This window comes from Vulpes vulpes, chromosome 10 (genome assembly GCF_048418805.1).
Source record: "Vulpes vulpes isolate BD-2025 chromosome 10, VulVul3, whole genome shotgun sequence".
NCBI classification, from domain to species: Eukaryota; Metazoa; Chordata; class Mammalia; order Carnivora; family Canidae; genus Vulpes; species Vulpes vulpes.
In genome coordinates this window covers 81399572-81415429 of record NC_132789.1, presented here as the reverse complement: position 1 = coordinate 81415429, position 15858 = coordinate 81399572, and the positions used below count along the sequence as shown (strand labels likewise).

At 36.7% G+C, this 15858-nt stretch overlaps 1 protein-coding gene across 1 annotated transcript in view; it reads left to right on the top strand.

Moving 5' to 3' along the window:
* OTUD4 (OTU deubiquitinase 4) overlaps nucleotides 1–15858 on the top strand; it is a 45488-nt gene that overhangs the window by 3876 nt on the left and 25754 nt on the right. Inside the window, exons 2-7 of the mRNA XM_026018143.2 lie at nucleotides 1673–1756; nucleotides 4259–4309; nucleotides 10253–10299; nucleotides 10969–11041; nucleotides 13279–13360; nucleotides 15103–15235. Of these exons, the coding sequence (XP_025873928.1) occupies nucleotides 1673–1756; nucleotides 4259–4309; nucleotides 10253–10299; nucleotides 10969–11041; nucleotides 13279–13360; nucleotides 15103–15235 (470 nt within the window). The remainder of the gene's footprint in view (nucleotides 1–1672; nucleotides 1757–4258; nucleotides 4310–10252; nucleotides 10300–10968; nucleotides 11042–13278; nucleotides 13361–15102; nucleotides 15236–15858) is intronic.

Genomic DNA, 15858 nt, shown 5'->3' with positions numbered 1-15858 from the left:
CTTTATATTGATATAATGTCTTAAGAGCCTTATTAGGAGTTTGACATGGTTATTTTAAATATTTCAGGGTTTGTTCCCCCCACCCCTGATCCTTTAGGGATACCAAGAGCACCTTCATTTGAGATACTCACTAATAGAAAATAATTTCAATCTTTTAAGCATGATAAAATGTTGGAGGCTAGCCAAAAAGGGTTCTCAAGCATTTGATAATACTAGGTTGTTTCAAACCAAAGCTTCAGCATTTTATTAAGAGACAAAATGCTAAGAAATTATCCTTATGTTGAAGTAGTTTAACAAGAATACAGGGATCCCTGGGTGGTGCAGCAGTTTGGCGCCGGCCTTTGGTCCGGGGCGCGATCCTGGAGACCCGGGATCGAATCCCACGTCGGGCTCTCTGCATGGAGCCTGCTTCTCCCTCTGTCTGTGTCTCTGCCTCTCTGTCTCTCTCTCTGTGACTATCATGAATAAATAAATAAAATCTTAAAAAAAAAAACAACAAGAATACAGAGGCTACAAAAGGAGAGAATTGGATCATCTTTGTAGTGTGGCTTATTTCAGTTGGTTCTTTAAGATTTTAGGCCAGGGCTCTTGGCTGGCTGTTGGTAGAGTACATGGCTGTTGGTCTCAGGGTTGTGAGTTTGAGCCCCCTCTTGGGCATGGAGCCTACTTAAAAATAAAAGATTTTTGGGCCTAAGAGCAAATTTCAAGGCTATTGGGATGACAGCACATAGCAGCATGTTTGCATCATATGTGCTGCTCACTTGGCTATTTTGAGTTGTGTAAGCCTGACACCTAAGGATTTGAGAATGAGTACTTTAATTTTTCTGAAACCCCCAGTGGACTTAAATTTCTACAATAGGCAAGTAATTCCAAATTATTGGGAAAAAAATCTAATTCTTCCAGGCTTTTTTTTTTTTTTTTTTTTTTAAAGATTTTATTTATTCATGAGAGACACAGAGAGATGCAGCGACATAGGCAGAGGGAGAAGCAGGCCCCATGCAGGGAGCCAGATGATTATTCTTACAGGCTTAATGTCCTAAAGAGGATTCCTGTTGAAGTTGCCTACTCTCTTTTCCAACAAGCATAGGATGAAGCTAAGCACTATGTAGCAGGGATTCTGTTAGTCTGCTTTGTGAAGAGGAAAGCTATAAGAGGGCTGGTCAGGAGAGGAAAAGCACGTTAAGTTTACAAAGATTTCCTCACAGGAGTGACCTAAAGGAGAAATGGTAATAAGCTTTTCATAAAATGACTTAAGGAGTAACCCTGATTGTGTGTTATGTCCTCTGGGTAGAGGAAGAGGTGAGAATGAATAAAGATTTAGAAATAACTGAACAGTGGGGGTTCCCTGGGTGGCTCAGTGGATTAGCACCTGCCTGCGGCCCAGGGTGTGATCTGGAGTCCTGGGATCGAGTCCCATATCAGGCTCCCTGCATGGAGCCTGCTTCTCCATTTGCCTCTCTCTCTCTCTCTCTCTCTCTCTCTCTCTCTCTCTCTGTATCTCTCATGAATAAATAAATAAAATCTTTAAAAAAAAAAAAAAGGAATTACTGAACAGCAAATGGGGAGAGACCCATATATGTTACGAGGTTATGTAGGGTGTGAAAGTGCTAGCTTGTAACTTAAATCCTCTTTTAACAAAATGTGTAATAGCTGTGTTGTTTTTCCTTTTCAGGTGTTGCACTCTCAGTCTCGCCATGTGGAAGTCAGAATGGCTTGTATTCACTATCTTCGAGAGAACAGAGAGAAATTTGAAGCGGTAATTTATAATTTTAAACATGGAATGGTGTCTTGAATTTACATTTTAACCTTTGGAAGTGGTCTAATAGGAGTTTCACAGGCTAGATCTTAATGCAGGTTATGAAAAAAAGAACTTAAAAATAACTGCCTTATTGAATTTAAATCCAATTATATTCAGTTGTGATATTTTTAGGCTGTATTGTGATTTTCATTTCTTTAGACATTGAGAAAGCTTCTCTGATAGTTAAGAGACTGAGCTGTGGAAGATGGAAGGATGACTTGGAGAGAATCTTGCATATTAAGAGTGAGCTTTGTCATGGTCAGGGGATTGGGGGGTCATGGTTAATAGTTTTCTGTGAGTGGTAGATAACCCCCTATGGATTTAAAAAATTTCAGACTTGGAGTATAAGAAATATACTGAACATAGTTAATACTGAGCCTTTATCAGAAGGCATTTATAGGTTTTTAATTTTCAGGGTTCGTCAATGTGAATCACATCAGAACACTGTAATTATGTAAATAACGATTGATAGTTACTAGAATGTTGTATAACAACTTACTGTAATTTCTTAGTAGTATGTAGTAGGCTGTGAAATAATATGCCACAGTGGCCTGTTTTTGTTTTACACTGAAAACCTTAATAGGATTTACCAGTTACTGGTTTTATGACCTACAATTACATCATCTGACTTTCAGGGATATTTTTCCCCTTTGACTGCCAAAAAAACATTGACACCTTGCAAATAACTCAATTCTAAAACTTAACAGGTAAATAGTTCTTAACTTGGATTTTGGGTTGGTGTTCCTATATTCAAACTAGATGTTACTACTGGTGACATTCTGGGTGTATTTGGGTACCATGTTATAAGAAAGATAGTAATAAATATTCTAGGAAGGAGGGTTGCCCACAAATCAGGAGATTTGAGAACTTGTTCTACAAAACAGAACCTGGTAATGTCTTATCTGGAGGATAGATAAGAATATTGGGGTGTAATATTAAAGGGGGAGGGGTAGAGAGAGGTGGAGTGCTCTTTAAGTATTTTAGAGAAATTACAAGTGAATTAATCATTATTATTGGCCCCAGAGAATAGATCACTGTTGACAGTAATGGAAATTGCTTTCATTGGTTGAGCACTTCCTATGTGCTAGGCATTATTTAAATTCTTTGCATATATTTATTTAGTCCTCAACAGTCTTTGATCAGAGGTTGAAAGTTCCAAGGGAAGTAGTTTCACTTTCCTTTTGTAATTTATAATAAGTACCCTCAATTCTTATTGGCCAAAATTGGAAAACGCAGTCATGGGAAGGAGGGTGGGGTGTGTGGTTTGTTTGCTGACAGTGTTTAGTCAGAGTCTAGATGGATACTTTCTGATTAGAAAGGAGAATCTCAAATTGGTTGCAGGCTTGTGTCAGAACGCTGCTTAGATCTCTTCCAACTTTAACTTTTCTCTTCCAACTTTGTGTTCTGTGCGTTTATTTTTTTCCCCAAAAGTATAAATAATCATCTAATATAGAATTGTGATTGGTGGGATATGTAAAATATATGGCTATAAAATACTGATTGACAGGATATTTAAAATATATGGCTGTTTTATTATAAACACGTGTTGAAACTTAGGATACTTTCTGGGAATTTGACAGCGCACAATCTATAAAAGAATCTCAATCTCAAAAGAAATCCTTGGATGTTAAAAAGATTTTTATAGACTGGAGAGAGTACTTTCATGTCTTTAAGAGTATCACTTTGCTGAATTAACTGGGACTGTAAATAAAATTGAATTTGGTGTTATAGACAAATGTCTTTTAGAGATTTCACAGTTAAATTAGTGTGATGGCTAACAAAAAAAAGCTTGAGTAAACCTTTTATGTTAAACAATGAAGCAGGCTGTGTTAGAAAAATCTTTTTGGTTCTTCAGAATATCTTGCATTATTCTCATCTGTGTTTTTAGTGTGACTGAACTATGAGACAATATTCATATCTGTATTAGTAAAGTAATATTCCTTAGCTAGTATATTGTCTTTAATTCTGTTCTCCATGTTGGACATTACTAAAGCAATTTGTATATTTCTCTGTTCATAATGTGACCGACAGTAACCTTGAATTGCCTTCTCCCTCAGTCTGCAATTCCTTCCTGGGCTCAGGGCCCTCTATAAACAGGTGTCTACTTGAGTTCTTCTCTCACTCTGTTCTCCACACCAAGTTGTCCAGTTCTTGCTGGCTGGTTTCTGTCTTCTCAATACGGTGCTCACTGCCTCTTCACTCTACATTGTACCTGCATACCTCCACGTCCTGTCCAGGAAATCTTTTCTGATAATGTTACCTTTTTAAAATTCTTTTTTATGTTTATAATCTTTACTTAGTGATTTTTATATATTTTAATAATTAGATTGTATACACATAAATATATATATTACTATTACTGTTGTATCCAACGTTCACATGAGAAGTCAGTAATTCACAATGAAAAGGTTTTTTGTTTTGATGTATTTCTGATAGCTTTTTTTTTTTTTTTTTTTGCAGTTTATAGAAGGGTCATTTGAAGAATATTTAAAACGTTTGGAAAATCCACAGGTATGCAGTGGTTCTGTAATATATTTCTATTTTTTATATTTTGAAGTATGTATTTAAAGTTCATTAGAATGTAATACAGTGTATGGAGGGGTTACAGCAAGTACTGTTTTTCATAAATATTTCTTAGTTGGATATTTTGCATATTTTAACTGGAAAATGGTTGGAGCTGTGTACTGGATGTTCCTCAGTAAGGACAGAGTTGTGCTATCTTCATCTTTATCATAGTGTTACCTGAATGTAGCATTAAAAACCTACAATAACAGTGGTGATAATATTTAGGATACTGTATTGGTATGGGTATTGGGCTTGATGGACAGGGTATAGGATTTGCTTGCTGCTTTAGGCCACTGAGAAGACAGGTTCTTTTATGGAGGTTCCATTTCCCATCAGCATTTGAGAAGGAGGAAGAAACCACTGAGAGGAAAAAGATGGCACTTCCCCCAGTCCTGCTGTGCCATACTTTTCTCAGTCATGTTGAAATTAAAATAATTTGTCTATTTTTTTTTCTGCTTACAAAACTAATATTCTCCCTGTAAAGATCCAAATATCATGAAATGCCACATGGAATGCTGGAAGAAACTAAGAAGAGGAGTCAAGGAGGGAGGGAAAGGAATAATAACATAGGAACCGGGTGTTTGATTAACAACTGGTGTCTCCATTTGATTCTCTGAAACTAATGTGAGTCCTTGTTGAGTGCCAAGAATTGACAGACACTCTGGGGATGCAGAGGTAACTGGGTTTTGGGTACTGTTTTCAGGACTTTTCCCTGTGGTAGGGAAAAATATCTAATAGAAGTGAAAAGCGTGGTCATAAGAAGTCTAAATAGTTTTTCTAGGCATTCATAATTTTATTTTTACCTAGGTAGGCACAGCAAGAGGTAGTGGGTTGGTATTTGAAGTCTGACTAGATTTTGAATGAGAATCTGTCTTGTAGGAAGGGAAAATTGTGAGCAAGGCAGATTCAGAAAGCAGTTCAATTTGCATGGAGTATGCGAAGGTAAGAGTAAGAAATCAGAAGGCAGGCTGTAGAATGGATCATGGAAGAGCCTTCACTGCTAGTTTGGAGCTTATGCTTTAGGCTAGCATTTCTCACAAGTGTCAGCTATAAACTGTCTGCATCAGAATTTCCCGAGGTGGTTGTAAAAATGCAGATTCCCTAATCAGGTCTATTCCAGACCTGAACCAAAGTCTATGTCTGGGACCTGAGTATCTGGTATGGAGAAGTCTTTCAAATTTTTTGATGCAGGAAGGGAGTATGTCACTGCTGAGAACCAAGAATAGTGCCTGGCATCCTTGTTGAATAGAAGAATATTGTGCAGAGGTGGTTTGGAAGTGGATGAGACCAGAGGTGGGAAGACCAATTGCATGGTTTAAAAAAAAAAAAAAAAAGAGTTTAATACATGGAAAAATGTGCACAGTACATGCAGTGTAAAAAAGGAAGTATTATGTTACTCCAGTTTTGGAGACAGATACCCTCTGAAGGCTTTTTCACTAAATCCATACCTTATTCCATTTTTATTTCTGTCATTTCAATAATAAGTTTTGCCCACATATTATGGTCACAAATACCATTTTCCTGAGGTTTTAATTTTTTTTCTCTTACCTTAAAGCCTCTTTGAAGACAAGGATTGGATATTTTATTGCTTTTGAGATTTTCATAGTTACCTTTTAATTTGGAGTGCTGAACTGATTTGTGTGTATGGTTTGACTGTTAAATCCACATGCATTTTATGGAACATACAGGAAGAGCAACACTAGAGTGTTACCTCTATGTAGTAATGTTCTTGGTGATTTTTACTCTAAAGGAAATGACAAAGTCTGTTTATTAACTGCCCCTCCACCTTTTTTTTTTTTTTTTTTAAAGTAAGCTCTACCCCCAATGTGGGGCTTGGACTCATGATTCCGAGATCAAGAGCGAGATCAAGAGTCACAAGCCCTACTGACTGAGCCACTCAGCTGCCCCCTGTGCATTAACTTTTTAATCAAGAAAAGTCTCACAAAATTTTTTTAAGATTTTATTTATTCATGAGAGACACACAGAGGGAGAAAGCAGGCTCTCTGTGGGGAGCCTGATATAGGACTTGATCCTCGGATCTGGGATCACAACCCAAGCCAAAGGCAGACACTCAGCCACTTAGCCACCTGCCCCCCCCCCCCCCCACCACGTATTTTATAGTAATCTTTGTGTAAGCAGTTCAGACTGTCAAGCTGTGAAGTTCTGAGAAAGGGTGGACATGATGAGAATGGAGAGAAAGGGGATAGAGGGGAGGAAATGAGGTAGTGTGAACTGAGACTGATTTGGGAGTCCATAGGAGGAGGAGGAGGAGGGAAGTTGCTATGGTTTTGAGCACCTGGGACAGGTCTCCTTCCCAGGATGCTGGCTGACCAGCTTTTTTATTTTCACGACCTCCCCCTTCCCAGTCTGATCACATTTCTCCTCCAGATGTTTTAGGACCTTCTGAACAGTTGTGTTTGTGCTTTTTAAAGATTTTGTTTATACGTATGTATGTACACATGCCACATGGATGGGGGCAGAGGGAGGGGGAGAAACAGATTTCCTGCTGAGTGTGAGCCCAGTGATGGACTCCATTACAAGACCCTGGGATCATGACCTGAGCCAAGGTCCGACGTTTGACTGAGCCACCCAGGAGCTCCCTGTGCTTCTTTATTAGCAGCATATATTTATGTCTTTATTTTTCTTTTTTCCTGATATATGGGATGTATGAAATGAAAGAGAAATATAGTTGATAAATTCTTATGTTTTGCTCAGTTTGCAGAGAAAACATCTTTATTCTTTACTTAAAATGCCAGTGGAACATTTTGAAAAATGCCTCAAACTTTTTGTAAGAATATATTTTTGTCATTTTATGGAGGTAAAAATGACATAGTGGAATTCACCAATTTTAAGTGTATAATTTGATGAGATTTGACAAAGGTATACAGTTGTATAACTACCACTACAAACACAATGGGACATTTCCATCACTTCACAGAGTTCCCTGTGCCCTTTTGCACTTAATCCCTTTTTCCCACCTTCTGGTTGTTGGCAATCATTGATATGCTTTGTTAAATTTTGCCTTTTCTAGACTATATATAAATGGAATGATATAGTTTATAGTCTTAGGTATCTGGCTTCTTTCAGTTAGCATAATGAAAACACATGGAGATTCATCCATGTTATTGTTGGGTGTATCAGTAGTTTGGCTCCTTTTTATTGATGAATAGTTGTTCATTATACGGATGTACCGGAATTTGCTCGTCCATTTATCATCTTATGAATATTTGAGTTCTTTCCAGTTTTAGACTGTTTCATGATTAAAACTGCCAAGAATATTTGCCTATAAGTGTTCATGTGGACATATGTTTTCTTTTCTCTCGGATTAACACTTAGGAGTGGAATTGGTCTGTCATATGGTGAATTTATGCTTAACTTCATGAGAAACTGCCAAACTCTTTCCAAGTGGCCCTGCCATTTTACTTTCTCATTGGCAATGTACAAAAGTTTCAACTGTTCTATGTCTTTGTTAACATTCAGTCTTGTCAGCCTATGAAATTGTAGCTGTTCTGGTGGTTGTGTAGTGGTATGTCATGATGGTTTTAACTTATATTTATTTCTCTAATGTTGAACATTTTCATGTGCTCATTTGCCATCCATGTATCTTTGTTGGTGAAATGTCTGTTCAAAGATTTTGCCCATCTTTTGTTATGCTGGTTTTATTGTAAGAATTTGTAAGAATTCTTTTTACTGGATATAAACTCTGTATTGGATATGTAGTTTTCAGATATTTTCTTCTAACTTTATCTTTTCATTTTCTTAATGGCATCCTTAGAAAGGTTTGTTTTTAGTAACTATTGAACATTTAAATTCGATGTTTTTGATATAGTTCATTAGTTAAAACAGATTTCTATTTTATTTACTTATTTATAGGTTTTATTTATTTATTCATGAGAGACAGAGAGAGGCAAAAACAGGCAGAGGGAGAAGCAGGCTCCATGCAGGAAGCCTGATGTGGGACATGATCCCGGGATCACCCCCAGAACCGAAGGCAGATGCTCAACTGCTGAGCCACCCAGGTGTCCAGGTTAAAACAGATTTTATAGAAATGCTCATTGTCACCTACGATAAGGAAGTATGTTAAACATTGTAAGAAGTGATGAGTAAATAAAATTACAGCTTTAAGGTGGAAGACAATGGTAGAACATAGGTACTTTTTATAATTTAAAATTGACCGTGGTTAGAGAAGATACTATGATAGCCATTGTTTATTTAACTAGACTACAACAAATTTATTCTGAAGATTAATAAGCACTTATAAAATAGTTCATTATTTGAGAGATGATATGTTGACAGTAATATAATAATAATCCTTTTTTAAAAGTGATTTAACACCTTTTGTATGGAGTAGATGTAGCTTATGTTTGTGATATAAGCAAACTGGTTTGAGTGAAGATTTTCTCTACACCAGAATGTCACTTGTAGCAGTTTATGAGAAGCCATGATTGTTTGGCAGAGACCTATTTAAAGAAATCTATTTTAATATATGGTACTCATTTCATTTTGAAAATCAGAGTCAACTTTTAAGAACTAATAGAATGAAAAATCTCTAGGGGAAAGATTATCCTTGCCTGAGATAAAAATATCTTTTCTTTACCTCAAATTTCTTTTCTTTAAAGGAAAAAAGTAGCAGCATTCACTTACCATAGCTTGTTATTTTTAGTGTGTCTTGATATTAAGTCTTTAGTAATTTCACAAGTAGTATAGGAATGCATTCTCATAGTAAAAGATTTAATACAGAATAAAGAGTGAAAATACTTCGTTTTCCCTCATCTTGGATTTCCTGTCTCCACTGTCAGATTAGGATGTATCCTTCTAGTCCTCATATACCTGCACATACATGTATTAAAGTACCTTTTTGTTTCTTTTACCCAAATGGGTTTTTTTTTTTTTTTTTACTGATTTAATGAATTCATTTTAGAGAGTGAGTGTGTGCACGAATGAGCAAGGGGAGAAGTGGAGGGAGAGAGAGAATCTCAAGCAGACTTTGCTGAGCATGGAGCCTGACTGGGGCTCGATCAAGTGCCCCATGACTGACTTCTTATACTTAATAGTCTGATCTTTCCAAGTCAGTTTATATAGGTATACCTCATTCTTAAACGATTGCATGGTGTGTCATACGTGGTGTGGATGAACCATAAATTGATTATTCCTTTCCTATTAGTAGAATATGTAGGCTTTCTTTAAAAAATTTTTTTTTAAAAAACTATTACAGATAGCTACAGTGAACATCTTTGTTTATGTACACTTTTGTGGACATATGAAATACTTTAGGATAGATACACAGAATTTGAATTGCTGGGTCAAAGGGTATATGTAGATACTTAAAATTTTGATATATACTGGCTGTTTCCTTCTAAAAGGCTTAAAGATGTAAAGTGACTCCTCTAGGGCTGTAGTGACTATAGAATTTCTATCTCATATCAAAAAGATTGCTAGCACACTGTTCTCTTTGTACTTTTAATTACCCTAAAAATAACAGACCTACTCCTTTTTTATCTCTTCTGATTCCTGAGTTCTCCTTCTATTCAGCATCTAATTTTTGGGGCATATAACATGTTCCAAGCTCTGTCCTGGGTGCTAGGAGGTTAGAGGACAAAGTCCTTGCCTTCAGCAGGTTCTCCACTTGGGAGATGCCACTCCATGGTCTTAACACAACAATCATGTCACCTTGTGTTACTGAATATTTTCATATAGGCTTAGGCTATTTTTTTTTTAAGTAGCTTTTTAGTTATATAAGGTCCATTTTATATACGTGTTTTCATAATCACAATACTAATAATATTATTGGGCTTTTTCTAGCTCATTAGGTATTTTGTACAAAAGTATGTATTAAGGTATTGTAGAAGTATGAGATACTTAAGTGACAACTTTTTTCTTCAATTACAGGAATGGGTTGGACAAGTGGAAATAAGTGCCCTTTCTCTTATGTACAGGTAAGCACTGTAGTAACATAAGTAAAAGAGTGAGTGGGAAATTAGCATATTCCATTATATTAAAATTATTAAAATAGCAAAACAGTTTTATGCCTTGATTGTGAAACATCTTTTCTAATTAAAAAAAAAATTAAGTGCACCAATTAGATTTTGACATTAAATATGCCAGCATTTAGAAATTGTAATTCTCAAAATATTTTTGGAAAGGAGTACAGACATTTTTCCAGGCTTATAAATATGATTATCACTTATTAACTTGATAGAGGAATGATTTCCTACTTTGTCAGGGCTGGTAGCATCAGATAGGCACTAGAAACAGAAGAAAAACACCATATTACTATTAAACTACGTTTGGGAGAAGAGCAGGTGAATGCTTAATTTTTTCTTTTTGAAATGTCTGTATAAAATTTTGTCTTCACAATTTCTGTTATTTTAGAGTCTCTTTTTAGAATTATATCTGAAGTTAATGTATTTGAAGTTTTACTTTTTTAAAAAGGTACTTTCATATTGGTGTTTTACAACTTACTGTATTTACTATCTTGTTGACTGCTCTATCTCTACTGCCTGGAACATGGCTTCACACATATTAGGCTCTTCGTGAATGAATGAACAAATGTTTAAATCAGGAAATATGTTTCCTGAGAAGTAATTGCTAAATTTTATTTTCAGGAAAGATTTTATAATTTATCGGGAACCAAATGTTTCTCCTTCACAAGTAACTGAAAATAATTTTCCTGAGAAGGTAAGAATTTTTCTAAGTGTTTCTAAAGAATTTAAGTAAAAGAAACACTTACCACCTTGACCTTCTAAGCTATAATTTTAAGGTGACCTTTTGAAATACTTTTGTAGGAACATTATGATAATTTTATTTAAAGTTCCTGTTAATCATTATTGAGTCATATTTTGTATTTGTTTTTTTCCCCACAAATCACTGTGTTGAATGCTATCAGAACATTTCACGAGAGGGAAAAATCTTGAGATACTAGTGTAGATTATTAACTAGACTGTTTTGCATCACTATAAACGTCAAGTAGTAAAATAACTTGTGAAAGCAAGTTCTGCCATTGTTTCCAAAAATACTTGGGTAATAGTAATATATTTTTCCCTACAAAGATAACTTACTGGCTGAGGGGTTATTATCTAGTCACAAACTGCAATCAACTGAAAAATTGAGGACTAGAAAGGGGAAAAAAAAAAAAACCCTCAATTGATTCATTGTTAAGAGAACTTTGTATTAATTAGCTGTTTTGGAATCATCCAGGCCAAGTTGAAGTGTTTTGTCATCATGCTATGGTAAGGGGGAGGGGAATTGAATGAAGTAACTACCTTTTATAAAAAGGATTTGAGAGTTTCTAAGGTGCTTGGCTCTGTATTAGGCCTTTCCCATACAGGTTTTGGAATATGACATAATCCAAACAAAATCAGTGTGTATTTCTCCTTGCATAAGTAATTGACTATTTAAAGTTTTAAAAAATATTTTATTTATTCATGAGAGACACGTAGGCAGAGACACAGAGGAGAAGCAGGCTTCATGCAGGGAGCCTGATGTGGGACTTGATCCCCGGACCCCAAGATCATGCCCTGGGCCGAAGGCAGGCGCCAAACCACTGAGCCACCCAGAGATCTCCAGTAATTGACTATTTAGAAAGTACTTTAAAACTATAAAGCAGGAAAAAAAAAAAAAAAAACTATAAAACAGGGATCCCTGGGTGGCGCAGTGGCTTAGCACCTGCCTTTGGCCCAGGGCGTGAGCCTGGAGACCCGGGATCGAATCCCACATCGGGCTCCCGGTGCATGGAGCCTGCTTCTCCCTCTGCCTGTGTCTCTGCCTCTCTCTCTCTCTCTCTGTGTGACTATCATAAATAAATAAAAATTAAAAAAAAAGAAACTATAAAGCAGCGAGCAGTCCGTGTGGCTCAGCGGTTTAGTGCCGCCGTCAGCCTGGGGCATGATCCTGGAGACCTGGGATTGAGTCCCCTGTCCGCCTGCATGGAGCCTGCTTCTCCCCCGCCCCTGTCTCTCATGAATAAATAAAATCTTTAAAACAACACAAAATTGTAAAGCAGCAGAAAAAAATTTACTTTTGATTGTGCCTCTCAGAGGTAAGCATCTTAATAAGGTTTTGGAGTATTTAGTATTTTCTTACATCTTTTAACTGTCTTTTTTAAGTAGTTGAAATTGTGTATATTTTTTTGTGATCCCATAAGCATTTCCCCAGGTCATTAAGAACTTTTTGATTTAATAGCTGTGTAACATTTAGCATTGGATATACCATAGTTGACCACATCAAAGCCTAGGTTGCTTCTAAAATAATCTTTTTCTTTTCTTTTCTTTTTTTTTGTAAAGATTTTATTTATTTATTCATGAGAGCCACAGAGAGAGAGGCAGAGGCAGAAGCAGAAGCAGGCTCCTTGCTGGGAGCCCAATGCGAGACTTGATCCCAGAATTCTTTTTTTTTTTTTTTTTTAATTTTTATTTATTTATGATAGTCATCACAGAGAGATAGAGAGAGAGGCAGAGACACAGGCAGAGGGAGAAGCAGGCTCCATGCACCGGGAGCCGATGTGGGATTCGATCCCGGGTCTCCAGGATCACGCCCTGGGCAAAAGGCAGGCGCCAAACCGCTGCGCCACCCAGGGATCCCGTGATCCCAGAATTCTAAGATCAAACGACAGGCAGAGGCTCTCAACCACTGAGCCACCCAGGTGGCCCAGTAATCTTTTCTTTTAAGTAAGCTCCATGCCCAGCATGCAGCCCAATCGGGGCTTGAACTCTGGATCCTGAACTCTGGATCCTGAGATCTAGAGCTGGGCTGAAATCAAGAATCAGACGTTTGACTGACTGAGTCACCAAAGCCCTCCTAAAATAATCATTTTCTATTTGGAAATTACTAGCAATTCAGAAAAATTTGAGATAAAAGTTTCTGTGTAAGTTTCATAAATGAAGGACTGAAAGGTGTCTTTAATTTTTTCCTTTCAGGTATTACTGTGTTTTTCAAATGGAAATCATTATGATATTGTCTATCCCATAAAGTATAAAGAGAACTCTGCAATGTGTCAGTGTGAGTATCACCCTTGTGTTTGTATAGGGAGTTCTATTTCTAAGCTATACAGTCTTAAATGCAAACAAGTCTGTTTTGTTGTATACAAAGATATACTAAGAATCTTAGGTTAGGAAAAATACTAATACTGTAATAAAAACATGTTTGACTAGGGAAAAATGGAGCTAGTAGCTTGAGTTTGACTTGTAATTACAGAGTTCTTTCCTGCAGTAATTCATTTCAGTAATAGAGACACAGAGAGAGAAGCAGAGACATAGGCAGAGGGAGAAGCATGCTCCATGCAGGAAGCCTGATGGGGGACTTGATCCTGGGACTCCGGGATCATGCTCCGAGTCAAAGGCAGATGCTCAACTGCTGAGCCACCCAGGTGTCCCCATGTGTGTTTTTAAAGCTGTTGGTCTAGGGCTTGAAAATCTGAATAAGCAAATCAAGCATTTATTTGATTGTTTTGCCTCTAGAACAAGGTTTCTTATTCTTGGCACTACTGACATTTTGGGCCGGATAATTCTTTAGAGCTGTTCTGTGTATTGTGGGATGTTTAGTAGTATCCCTGGCATGTACCATGTAGAGAGCTCTCTTTTCCATTGCAACAAACAAAACAAAATCTCTTCAGATTTTGCCAGGAATTTCCTGGAAGGATAAAAATCCCCTCTTCTTCCCAAGTTGAGAATTACTGCTCTAGTAGTTCCTTTCTACATTCTTACCCTTTATCATCTGACAAAATGCACATCACTCATACAGAGCATCAGTGCTAGGAATGTAACAAATTTTTCCTCTCTTGTTCAGCTAGTGGTGATCAGTAAAGATATGTGTAATGTGTAATGCAATTAGAAATTGATGGATCTGTTTTAAGTTGTGAAAGTCTAGCTGTCTGTATCCTGGACTATGTCCTCCTCTCCCCAACTGGTTAAAATCTAGACATTTCAGCTTTCGAAAGGCTAGCTCATGGAGCCTACCTTACCTGTACTTCTCAGTGCCTGTGGGTTGGATGATACCAGGAATGGAAGAAAGGTGATCTGTGAGAAGGTGGTCTCCTTGGGGACTCATTTAGAGGGTGGGCACCTATTGTTGATGAATTTTTAGTTTCATAAAGATCACTGCAGTATAACCAAGTGAGATTCCCAGATACCATGTGTAATGTCTTTGTGACTGTTTGGTAATCTGTATTTTCTAGAGGTTTTGTTTTGTATTTAAAGCAAAAAAAGTTGATTATGCTTCTTTCCTTTCATGGCTGCTCAGAATACATTTTTTAATAGTTGTCTTTTGAGTCCCTCATGAAAAGTTATCCTCTTCTAGGAATCTTAATGTTTCTGTCCATGTCTCTTAAGGTTGAGCAGGTTGTGTGACCTCTAATTCTCAAGTTTCCTAATTTGTACTGTTAGAATAATAATACTTTGCTGTGCCAGGGATTAAATATGAATATATGTAAAGGCTTTGCACAGTGCATGGAATGCAGTAATTGCCCAGTATGCATGTTTAGGTTTTACTGTCATACTTGTTTCACGGTTGTGATACCGTTTTGTGTTTTAAAATGGCAGTATTTTATGTAATGATTTCAGATTAATTACAGAGATAGAAATTCTAGTTGTTTTCTAGGTAACTTTTTGGTTACATTGTGTTATTGATCATAAAATGTTATAGGTCCCCTAGTTAGGATTTTGGAAACCTGTGCAATAGATATTGTCAATTTTGTGTTAAAACATAAAATTAATGTTGCATAACATTTCTCTTATTAATTGCAGCTCTCCTTTATGAATTGTTGTATGAGAAGGTATTTAAAACTGATGTCAGTAAAATCTTGATGGGACTAGACCCCTCTGAAGTAGCTGATGAAAACAACAGTGAAATATCAGATTCAGAGGATGACAGTTGCAAGTAAGAATGAATTTAAGTCCTAAAATACAGTGCCCTGTAAAGAAACAGTTCAATAAGGAATGTGAGGCATGGAGTTGCCTCACATATTGAGGTATCATGTATTCCTAAGATATAGCAGTTTGCAGTACAGGTTTCTTTTTTCTTGCCACTGATTTAATCTAATTTTTATTACAGGACTGTGTTAGAAAGTTGATGTTTTTGGTTGATAGGCTCTATTTCTACATAATCTAGATGTATATGTGTATAATAGATTAAGCCTTGCCTGTATGTATTGTAAAATTTTTAAGGTCAACATGTCATTTGTTTGCATATCCAGTGACGAAAAAATGACCATTTTATTTCTGTGACCATATTGTTTCCTTACTTTAGATAATGCCTTTCTCTTTCTTTATAGAAAATAATCCCAAGTTGGGGTACAAGTATGTGAACAGTTCTGGATAATGCCTCTGTTTCGGGTTGTGAACAAACACCTTTTAACATAGAGTCTCTGACGCTTTTATTTTCCACACAGGATGTGTAGGGTAATGGTTAAGAGCTTGGGGCTGTAGACAGCCAAATCTGGTTTCAGTCCTGGCTTCCTTGCAAGTAACTAGACTTGGGGCAAGTTATTGAAGTTCACTAGG